Source organism: Manacus candei, unplaced genomic scaffold (assembly GCF_025592945.1).
Source record: "Manacus candei isolate 608988 ecotype Guabito, Panama unplaced genomic scaffold, ASM2559294v1 h1tg000003l, whole genome shotgun sequence".
In the NCBI taxonomy this organism is placed as follows: domain Eukaryota; kingdom Metazoa; phylum Chordata; class Aves; order Passeriformes; family Pipridae; genus Manacus; species Manacus candei.
The window spans coordinates 15,803,195-15,815,266 of record NW_026138051.1 but is presented as its reverse complement, the minus strand read 5'-3'; the positions used below and the strand labels follow the sequence as shown (position 1 = coordinate 15,815,266).

Below are 12,072 nucleotides of genomic sequence, written 5' to 3'. Positions count from 1 at the left end.
GGGTTGACAATTGGACTTGGTGATCTTAGAGGTCCTCTCCAACCATAATTATTTTTTGATTCTGTTAAATAGTTCCCACTTGTTTTACAATTGATGTTTTCTCTCACATGTGTGTTGGGAGTCACGGTGAACGAGGTGGTCACTGCAGAGGTTGAGGGGCTTAGAGCACCTCCCCACAGCCACCCAGAGCTTGGGCTCATCTGGAGGAGGAACACGGCAGATTAATGTGAGATAGCTGCTGCTTTTTGCACAAAGTTTTCCTCTTGCTTTCCTCTCCCCAGTATTTGATCTTTTTAAAGCGCTCAGGACAAGTGACAGCAGTAGACTTCACGGTTATTAGGCTGCAAAGTAGTGGATGTGGAGTACTTGGTGGTTAGCTTCCATTTATACCCCGATCGCAGCTGCCATTTGGGTCAGGAGAGGTTTCCTCGTTGATAGATTGGCTCTGTGCTAGGAAAACTTGTCTTTCCCCAGAGCATCATGTAATTATTTGGTGGTGAAGAGTTGTGCTACGTTGCCATGGACATGCTGCTCCACACGGAGAGCTGCTGGAACGCTGATGTATGTGAGGCTGATCCCTCTGTCACCGCGGGGTAATATCGATGCGCCGGGGCAGCACTTCTGTCAGAGGAGCTGTGGCTTGCCCTCTTAGTTGATGAGGAGAGGAGGGCAGGGATAAGCCAAATTCTGGCTGTTTCTTAGCCCAGGAGAGGCTTGGTTGTGTTGGGGTTCAGCTCTGTAACCTGTGGTACCTGCAGGAGGTACTGGCACGATCTAACTGGTGGCACTGGGAAGTGCTGGGCACACAGGTGGGACCAGGGATGTGCTCTGTGCAGGTGGGAGAGCTCTGGAGCTGGGGCAAGGCTAAAGATTTCTGGGGAGTTCAACAAGAGGGCTGTCAGGAATTGTACTGGTCACAGCTGCAGCACAGAGCTGCTCCTCACCTGTGGAAAACAGGTGAATTAAAAAGGGATGGATTTCTCACGCTTCTTGATAATTAGGGTTTATAAAATCAACGTGTAACTGAACTGAATTCTGGGATATATAAGCAGAGTCCTTCTTCGTTGACATCTGAAGAATTCCTAATTCATTCAGAGGGAGACTCCTCAGGTGATCATCTCTCTGGGTATATTTTCCCGTTAATCATATTTCTCCTAACGATCAGTTTTGAAACTTGTCTTATTTCTCCAGTGCAAAAAATTCTACCCGTGAACATCTCCCAATTGCACTCATAATTATTGCTGATTAAAAGTGCCCTGGCCTGACAGCACCAGGGAAATTAATAGGAGAAGCTTTCTACAAGTTTTAGAAGACGAGCAAAGACATACTCACTCCCTCTTAAAATTATTTAAGCAGGTGCTGTGGGAAGCCATTGCTTTTATAATGCTCTTCAGATGTTTACAGCAAAACATTTTTTCCCAGTGATTGAATTTTTCGAAGTACTAAAATACCACGGAGAAATATGTTTCCCACCAGTTTTATGGCTCCCTGGATGCATTCTATACAAACCTTGTATCTGCCTGGACACAAACACTCTATTGCAAAAAGATATCTTGCCATTTTAACAAGCTGCACTGCTTTGAAAGGATACACTGCATCACCAGTGGGAATGTCAGAGCCTTAAGAGTAATACTGCTTTAAGGGTACTATTTTATTAAAGCAGACTTCAGTAATTTGTTCTTGACTGTTATACACCCTTATTTTATTAAAGGTATTTTACATCTGTGGAGGAGATTACTACCACTTCTATTTTCTCCACTGCTTGGCTTTAATGGATGGTGTGGAATATAATATTTATTAAGCCTAAGCAGGGGAGGACATAATAGCAGAATTGTCCTTTATAACCTATTTTACACAGCTGTAAAATAAACCTTAATAAAGCAAGAATAATTATCCAGGAATATCCAAGAAATGGAATATTCCTCCTGCTTCAAATATTTGGAGGCTTAACTGCTGGTTATTCATGTACTTTAAGAAATGGAGCTTAACAGGAATAATACTGATACTAGTTTGATACTATTTTAAAATATATTAAGAGGTTAAGTATCTTGTCATAATGACTATATTAGCATATGTTGTGTAAGTGTCGTGTCATAATTACTATGCTGGCATAAATCAGTACATCCCTGTCATCTCTGTATGGTGCTGACTGTGTATAATCCTACAGGATTACGCTGCTTCTTGGATAGCTTTGTTTTTCTGTTTCGTGTATGATTTCTCTTCTTGGTGGCAGTCACTGGAATCTGTCCCAAAGGGAATGATTTTTTATTAAGGACCTAATGCAACTTTGCAAACTGATTCCTCATCAGCTATTCCAGAAGAACTGCTAAAGCACTTCCTCTCTTCCCCCTGCCTTCTTGATTTCTTCCTCCTGTTATCCTATTTATTTTTTTTTTCATAAATGAATATTGTGGAAATGATTTGGACTACAGTTATTACATTAATTATCCAAACTGACATTTTTGCAGTGTGTGAAAGGACAGGGTGGTGTGTAAAATAGATGCACTAAGAACACCTACAGTATGACAACAAGTAGCAGGGTAATTGCTGAAAATGAAGTCTTTTCTGCTATCCCTTCTCTTCAACATCTGTTGTTCCATATGGAGTCATAAATATTTGCAACAAAATAGTTGAAGAAATAATCTCAACATTAATAGGGAAAAGCTGAATCCGCCAAGAAAATTGAAGAATCTTTTTTTTTTTTTGTTGGCAAGTTCCTCCTACCCATCCTCATCTGACACTTTAAAATCTCAGTAGAAGAATAGTCAGACTACAGTGATGCTTAAAAATCACGATGACAAAAACCTTTGTGGATGTTAATAGGAGAGTTAGCTGAGAAAAATTTATAATCTCCTGATAATGACCATGAGGAGGATTTTGCTTATTTTCTTTTATTTTCCTCTTTTCTTCCACACCACAGTAATTTGATTACTAACCTTTTATTGAAAAGTTAACATTTTCACTTCATTCCACTGTCAGTAGAAATAATCCTTGTGGTGGTGAGGAATGACAAGGTACTATTACTGGCTGAACATAACTAGTTACTTTAAATTGCCATATGGAAAATGCAGATCAATAGTATTTAAGCTTCTCCATAGATAAGAAGCAATTTAAAGCACAGAACAACTTCAAATATTTTGGAATCCAGAATACCAAAACCTGTCTGAGGAGCAGCTCGTAGGAGAAAGCAGGGGTAATGATAATAATAATAACAACATAGAAAAACTGCAAGTAATTGTTATGAATATAAAATATAGCATTTTGAAGGCTCTTTATATATTTATTAGGAACCTTAATGGGAGCACTTTTCCTTAATGAACAGAATTTAACCAGGTGACATCAGTTGTATTTGTTTTTCTTAATCTGTACAACTTTAGACTAAAGTTATGTGCAGAGAAACACTTCATTTCTCATGTCAAGCCAGTGAATTGCTGCACTTCTTAATTTCATTTTTTATTATTGCAAACCAAGTATCTCCTCTAACTCAGGTCCTTGTTTTTAAGGCTTAAATTAATAAAATATTTTCAGGTGTTTTTACTGCCAGTGCCACGTGAACATCAGAGTATATTGTAAATATGTTGAAGTTATAAATAGATACAATTTTCTGTTATTAATGAGAGTACACTGATGAAAATGTCAAAGCTGTATAATTACACACCTCTTGATAAAGAGTGCGCAGATAAAGGCAATTTGTAAACTGTAATTTCAGCCTTTTTTAGTGAAATTCTCATTTCTCTGCTTTTTGCCCTCTTCTCTTCAAACACCAAGTGCCTGCTTTATGACGTCCTTCAGGAGAACACTCCCTCATCATTCCTGAGAGCAGGTCTATGGAAAAGCCTCTGGCACCTGGATTGGATCAGGAATAATGTGGCCACAGACCCAGTGCCCGTCCCTGTGCTGGCACTGCTGGGGCACCTCCAGTGCTGGGGCACTTCTGGGACCCTCAGGACAAGAGAGACATGGAGGGGCTGGAGCGTGTCCAGGGAAGGGAACGGAGCTGGGAAGGGTCTGGAGCAGCAGGAGCAGCTGAGGGAGCTGGGGGGGCTCAGCCTGGAGAAAAGGAGGCTCAGGGGGGACCTTCTGGCTCTGCAACCCCCTGACAGGAGGGGGAGAGCCGGGGGTGGGTCGAGCTCTGCTCCCAGGAACAAGGGACAGGAGGAGAGGGAACGGCCTCAAGCTGTGCCAGGGGAGGTTTAGATTAGATATTAGGAAAATTTCATAATGGAAAGGGCTGTCCAGCCCTGGCACAGCTGCTCAGGGCAGTGGTGGAGTCCCCATCCCTTTTTAAAAGGCCTGTGGATGTAGCATTTGGGGACATGGGTTAGTGGTGGCCTTGGCAGTGCTGGGGGAACAATTGCACTCGATCTTAAAGGTCTTTTCCAGCCTCAATAATTCTATGACTCTGCATTTTTCCACTGTGTTGAAAACAGTGAAAAAGTTTTATTAAACACTTGTTCAGGACAAAATCAATGATTTTGGAGCACATAGGTGAGAAGCTGCTTGGACATGGATTCCATGAAGCAGAGCATAGCTGATGTTACTGTTTTGTGATAGTTTCTACAGATTTTAAGGCAACCTGGCAGTGTATAGGAAATGTGTATATAATGATTAGATACTATTCTTAAAGTGAAGTTTTTTTTATGGCAAAGCTCAGCAGTGAATAATGCTTGTGTGCTGTCGAGTTGTATCAGTCACTTGAAAATGAAGTCTGACTTAAAGCTGGTGACTGGATTAATCAGCTACTCCTCAATTGCATTCATTGACCCTCATCATTCGGGGACTGTAATTGAGAAAAACAGCAGTGACTTTAAGTTTGGCACCTGAATCACAAGGTTAAAGCAGTAAATTTCGAAGTCTGATTGGTGCCAGGCTCAGAGGAGGTATCTCTTTTCTCACTGATGAGAGGAGTCTTGGAACCTGGCAGAGAAGCAATGAGTAAGGGAGAAAAAGGCAGGCAGAGGGTTATGGTGGATTTTCAGTTATTAAGACGTGGAAGACAGATAATCCTGTCCTTGCAGACTTAGAAATACAAAATATTTGAAATAAAAAGTGCTTTAGATTACTGGGTTTCGTACTGACCTTGCTGTAAAAGAAAAATATGTACTGGTTTCTAGTTAAGAATGTAGACGTTGCCAAGGTTTAAAATCAAAATAAGAAGTCTCACTTTTCTGGAAACTGCCTTTTGCAGAAAAAAATTAGAATTTGGACCCTAATTCTGTCAAAATACCTGTCTTTGGACACTGCTGCCTATCAATGTTGATGTGAAGTAAATGTAGAGCTGGAAGTCAAGGGACCTCTTGCCACTATATATATGTCAGTTTGGATGATTCTGTAAGATATTTGGGCAAATAATGCTTTTTCAAATATGTACCTTTCAGAGATGAGTCACACAGACAACTCAGTTGATGTTGCAGATCCTCTGCCTTATTTTATTAAAAGTCAAAGAGGTCCATTAGAGTATCCAGGCTGTTCTGTAACTATGGAGCATTAAATGTAATCCCCATCACTCAGGTATGAAGCTCAAAGAATTATAATTGCAATAATGAATTTCAGTCCCTAAATTTCTAAATTTTATGCCACAGCCAGGGAAAAGGAGTAACCCAGCTGCCATCTCTGTCCAAAAACATGTTCTTAACCCTGGCTGAAGGCTGAGATCAAATGTCTTGGTTAGTAACTAATAGATTAATAACTGTAAATTTTGTATGAATTGTTTCTGTCTTCTCCATATGCCACATATGTATTAATGCATGAGTTATGTCTGTGAGCTGTTTGAGGTGAATAATGCTTATACAGGTCCAGGTAGATAAAGTTCTGAAGTGTACGTGAAGAAATAACTCAGTGATCTAACTGGTGTAAATTGCACCTTTAATATTTCTACCTTGTTTTGAGAGGGACGTGACGTGTTGAGTGTCTCAGGTGTGTGACTGATGGGTTTAAAAACATGCCTTGTGAGAGAAAATAAACCAGCTGGCAAATAAAAGTGCCTGTTGGTTTGGGCCATGCCCTGTCGGGAGGGAGCGATTCGTGTTCCTACTGTTCCCAGCGCTGTGTTCAGTCCCTAGGCTGATGCTTCATTTGCCAATCCCTGTTTCTGCAACTTAGGCAGAAGACAGAAGATGAAATACTTCAGCATATTGAATTAAGAACAAGAAACTTGCTGGCAGATTTCTATGTGCTTTGCCGGGATGATGTTCCACTCGCTGTTAGTGTTCTCTGTGTATTTCTCTGCTCTGCAATATAATTCTTGCTTTCGTCTATTCATCTGGATGTCAGCTAGAAATTAAAATAAAAAGGCTGCACTCTAAATGGATTCCTGAATGCTTTTATAAAGCATGGCAGGTTTAACAAACAGGCTCGATAAAAGTAGTTCCCACTTTGCCTCGATAATCAGAAAGGTTGTTTGTGTCCTTGCTCAGGCTGTAGCTGTCTTGGCTTTATTTCTTGCTTATTCTATTGTATTCTGTGTGTGAGTGCAGCTTTTAGCATTTATATTTTTAGTGGTGTTTAAAATCAAAATCCTTAAATCAGCATTGTTTTTTTTCATTAAAGAGATGCATTTGATACAATCCCCAAGAAATGCTTCCAGCACATGCCATTTTTAATTGCTTCACCAATTATGATTCCTCAAGTCTAGCTAATAAATTCCTGCCTAACTGTGCACTTATTCAGAGTATGGGCGAGATGTAGACACCGTTCAGATGTGAAGACCTATTACAAGATTGAAATAGATTTCTAATGCATTTATCATTCATCTTTGCAGAGTGTGATTTCAATCAGAAAAAAAAAAAGATGAATGGTTTGACAGTTTCCACCCATATACGCTAAAACATAATATGCTGCTTCTAGTCTCAGCTATTACAGACTTTAACATGCAATGTGACCTTGGTCTGCAAAGCATGTTTGGTTAGCACAAAAACTTAATCATAAGAAGTCATAAGTAGAATCCTTCTTCTTTACTGCCCTTTTTCTGGGACTTGGAAATTTATTGCTTCTGGGACAGGTAGGATATGAACAATGGGCCAAATAGAGTCCAGGGTTATCTCATCTGTGTGAAAACTGCTGCTGAAAATCGATGTGACCTCTGCTACACTGTCATCCCAATTCCCACCCTCTGTGTCCTATTTGTCTTTTGGTAGAAGCTTAGATCTGTGTGCTGTCTCTATGTGTCTCTCTTGGGCCAGATTATCAAAATGAATCATTGCCTGCATACCTCTTATATTTCTATTTATTTTCCTGGTGTTGACTAGGTCTGATGAAATATGATTCTTTTTGCATTTGATCCTCACTGCAGCAAGCAGCACCTAATTTAGCTGTGTCTATCTCTTTAAAGAAGAGTAATACTATTTTGAAACTTCAATCTGCTGTACAGTAGCATTACAAACCATAGACCATGCAACCTGTCTTCACAGTCAATAGTAATTTTCCTTTCGGCCAATTTAATGTTATTACTTTCATCTCCAAATAGTAGAGATTTCTAGAGGTGTTAAGGCAGCTCCTGTTTTTTTATGCATACTTCATGTATTACCTTCTTTTTCAAATGCCACTTCTGTTTAGTTTTTTGTGACTCCATGGCTTAGCTGTTATTTCTGTGCTGCATCATATGCGACAACTAATCAGTTTATTTTAAAGACTCTGCCACTGATATATTTAAATATGAGAAATGGTGTGTCTGAATCAGCACAAACTCCGTGGTCTGAGCATGTTACCTGAGTTGGGATTTTTTAAATGGATCATTTAAATTACATCTAAGATGTTTGCTCTGAGGATGTGTAGAGTTTACTGGCTTTTGTTATTAGTCCTGAAGAATCATTATGAAGATGTTCTGTTTAATGAACTCACACAGCAAAACCAAAATACTCCCTAAACAGAGATTTCAAAGAATACTTGAAAACTACTAATGCTCCTGGTTTGTTGTCAGGTGGGTGTTTTAGATACACAGCAAAAAGTGCTGCTCGATGGAAGCTCCTGAAGTTTGTTACCCGAGGAAATGTGCTGCTGGGGAGACACCTTGGGTTAAGTCATTGTTGTCAGATTCTTTCTGAGTTGTTTTTCCCTTAAATAAGAGGGGTGGGAGAAGGAGACCTTTTGTGTATGATACAGTCTAATTGTAAATCTAGGCTTCAATAATGTGACCAAAACGTTTGACAGACGAAACTGTCAGGGCTGGTGTGCAGCTGCCCTGAGCAAGCACTGGCATCATGAACTCCTGGTCAGTGCAGTAGGCACAAGCTTTACTAAAAGGCAATTGCTGAGGAGATATTCATCATGATTTCTACAAGTGCAGGATCATAATATATATATATAGGCTGGATTTTCATGGAATATTACACAGAAATATTCTTTTATATTTCAGGGTAAAAGAAACGTGCCGAGTTTGGCTTTAGGGACTGCTAGATTTTAGTTTTGCAGTTTTCAGCTATTAACTCTGTGTTTAAAATGAATACGTGGGAAGAAGCACTCACAGCGATGCGAGTTCATAGGTGATCTTCCCCAGATTGAGAGGATTTTTGAAAAATAGTTACTAATGTTACTGTTTCTTTCTGGATACACATTTCTGCTGTCTGAGCACAGCTTGATCTATACCAACATGATATATTTGAAACAAGGGGTGAAGGAGAAGCTGCTGGGTCCTGGTTTTACACTCTGTAAGAGATGCACCAGTTCTGTGCAGTGAGGGCAGGAGCCATTCCCGTGACCCCACCACCACCCAGCTCTCTCTCTACCTGCCTTGGAAAGAACTCAGCAAGGCATTTTTGGCTGCTGTCAGTGACTAGGAAGGCTGACAGCAGCCAGGTACCTGTTCAGGAACCCGCACTGACACTGTACTGACACCAGGGAGCGGGAGGGGATGGATGACCCAGTGGAGATTATTTACTGCTGGGCATGGGAAGGGTAAAGGTAAAGGAGTAAAGAGATGTCATACATTCCTTGATTAGAATTTTGCCAAGGTTATAGCAACAAAAAAAAACACATCACAGAACGGCAAACGTGATAGAATGAAGAAAGGTCATTCAGGTTTAATGAACTGCGTAATACAGTTATAATTCTGTAGTATAATTCTGTAGAATTTGAGATATAATAGTCTGTACTCTATTACAGCTGTGTTACAGTCTCAGTATATTGATTATTGTTCTGTATTATTTTGCAAACTTACCTTGGCAACAATCCCAGCTGCCCAAAAGGCTGAAACAGTGTTCGATTTCCTAATGCACTTGTATTTACTTCCAGGTAAAGAGAATGCTGGTTTCTAGAAATTACATTCACCTGTATTTCCAATGCTTTCTGATGTCGCTTTTAAACCTATCTTTGCAGAAGAGGTCCAAATTGCCATTCCAATAATGAAACCAACCTTAGATAAAGTCCAACTGGCTGGACAGGCCTTGCCTCCTGGATTTCCGGCGCCATTTCTTTTTGCTGATGGTCTTTCATCAGTAGAAACACTATTAACCAACATTCAGGTAAATTATTCTCTACAGGGCCTGGCTGTGTCATGATAGATAACATGTGTTTCTTTTTCACTCTTAAAAAAGTTTTAGGAACTATTTTGTATGTGCAATTCTCATTTCTTCTATTTCACATAATGCTTAGATTTCCACTCCCTGACATTATTGATTGTGAAAGGGTTTCATACATTGTCTATTTGACTTCATAATTGGCAATAATAGTCATATTAAAATTCACCAGTCTCATTATTCCTCTAGTGTATTCCCCCTGCAGCTGAACAAGGTCAGCACTGACATGGCACTGTGTTTGTAACAAACCACAGCAGGAGGATGAATTAGCCAAACTTATACCCAATGATTCCATGCCACAAAATTCCTCATATTTTATCTACTTCAAATGCCCAGTTGTGCTCCAGGTCTATGGGATCCTGCTTTTAATTTTTCTGTTTCCCTAGAGGATGTAAAAGAGACAAATGGATGAATTTTGTCATTGCTGCAACAACATTGTGTTTTCAGAGCTTGTGTTTGTGTGTGTGCTTTAGGGCTTACTCAAAGTGGCTGTGGACAATGCCAGAGTCCAGGAAAAGCAGATACAGCAGGAAAAGAAAGAGTTAAAGATGGAGCTTTGTAGAGAGCGAGAACTACGAGAGAGCTTGGAAAGGCAACTCACAGCTGAGCTGCAAAGCAGAGGTGAGTGAATGAAAAATGGAGTTTAGGTATCTATTAAATGTGTAACCCTTTGGCATTTCCAGCCAGAGCTGTCGAGGACTTGGAGTTAACTGACACACTCCAGCACTGCAGCAGTGGACTAGCACTGGTAATGAAAGATTTAAATTTAATAAAGCCAGAATGTGAGCAGACAGAACAGTAACTGAAGGATTATTTCCTGGAGGGCAAGTGGCTGCAGAGAGTTTTGGTGGGTTCTGAGGAGTAAAACTGGAGCAGTTCCATGGCTTTCAGCTATATTAGTATCACTCTGCCCAGGCATTCCCAACCTGATTTCTTCATTTGACATCCCTTATTTCTTTTGCTTTCTGCTATTATCCTCCAAGCACTGAGAATCAGTCTTACTGTGAGGAAGATACGGCTGTAATTTGGGTTTTTAGGTGATTTTTTTCATCTCCTTACTACTTACTTCCTTAGCCCACATTTCTGCAGTTTCAGTGCTAGTCAGTTTGCTTTGTAGAGAACTTCAGTGCAGTAAAATAGACAGAACTATTAGAAATTGTCTGCCCAAGTACGAGAGCTGAAGCAAATAACCCTAGGTAATTTTTTTTGCCATCAGGAGAGAGTGAAATACAATAGCACACCCCAAATGGGGCCTTCTAAGACAAAACCATGACTGTTTGGAAGCTTTTGATAATAATAGGCAATTTAATTGGTAAATCTGAATTTCTCGCTGTGCTGTTGAAAAGAAGGCAGTATTCTTTTTAAAATTCAGATCTGCATCTGAAAGAAAGGAACAGTACTTCATGTGCCAAGAGCTACTTCTAGATTATATCCATGAAATCAGAAAGATAAAACTAGATAAGACCAAAAATGTAGGTGCCAAGTCCTATCTTCCTGTGCATTTTGAGTGGAAATGAGGTGTGTGGAACAGAGCTGTCTGCAGCCCAGGTCTCACTTAGAGACACCAAAGGGCACTTCTCAGTTGAGTAGTGATGGGTCAGAAAACACTATTGAAGTTGTTAAATTGCAGTGGGTGTCCAGAAATGTTGCATCACCCCAGTGTAAGTGTGGATGGCACTGTGTCTTTCTGTAAACCAAACCTTAGGACAGCACACTTTTGCACCTCCTGAGTCACATTTAAGTCACCAAAAACCCTAAGGCATTCACAGACTTTGTTGGCTTCTGACTTGAAAGAGAATTTCACCAATAATCGATATCATCAGAATTGTTTGTCTTTCAGGTCATCACCACGTTCACATCTTCATTGTTACAGAATATATGCCAGAGATAGGCTTTTTCACATGGGCTGGCCAGTTTTTCAGAGTTAGGTTCTGTGGATCACATTTAACCATTCATCATTTATTAAGTCCCTCAGAGATTTCCCATGCAATGGTATCCTTTAATTTTTCCTAGAGCATTCACAAATCCAGAAAACTCTGTAAAAGTCAGTAAGAATTCAGTGGTCTTTGACTCCTTCCAGACCTTGCTAGTTCTGAGAACATACATGGGCATCAGCCTTCTGGTCCAGCTCATCTTCCTTGTGCCAATCCGAGGTGGCAGCTGATCACAGACTCCTGGAACATGGGGTGCTCCCAGGAGGAGAGGATTTCCTGAACACAGGATAGATTCAGCAGAAGTGTGGTGATGGGCCTGTAGAGATCCTGCCAGGGAAGGGAGGTGCAGGTCATGCGAAGAAGAGACACAAGAGAGTGTGTTTGCAGCAGTGGTGCAAGAAAAAACAAGTGTAAGAAACCAATAAAGACAGGTTAATAAGGACAGTAAGGAGAGTCCATTAGCCACAGGAGCATGGGAAGGAGGGCTCTTGGCAGTACTGGTAACTTGGGTCTGGAGAAAAAAAAAAAGGTTAAATATGGGATTAAGATTCAGAGTTTGAAAAGGAAAAGGCTTAGAAGGTGCACTTTATTGCTTGAGTTTATATAGGTGAGGGAGTACAATCATA

The 12,072-nt window shown here is 40.3% G+C and overlaps 1 protein-coding gene across 3 annotated transcripts in view; it reads left to right on the top strand.

Annotated features, from left to right (window-relative positions):
- Positions 1-12,072, top strand: part of DACH2 (dachshund family transcription factor 2) — a 247,862-nt gene that overhangs the window by 222,609 nt on the left and 13,181 nt on the right. For all 3 annotated transcript variants that reach the window (XM_051786244.1, XM_051786236.1, XM_051786254.1), the window contains 2 exons: positions 9,313-9,458; positions 9,986-10,133. In XM_051786244.1, the coding sequence (XP_051642204.1) occupies positions 9,313-9,458; positions 9,986-10,133 (294 nt within the window). The remainder of the gene's footprint in view (positions 1-9,312; positions 9,459-9,985; positions 10,134-12,072) is intronic.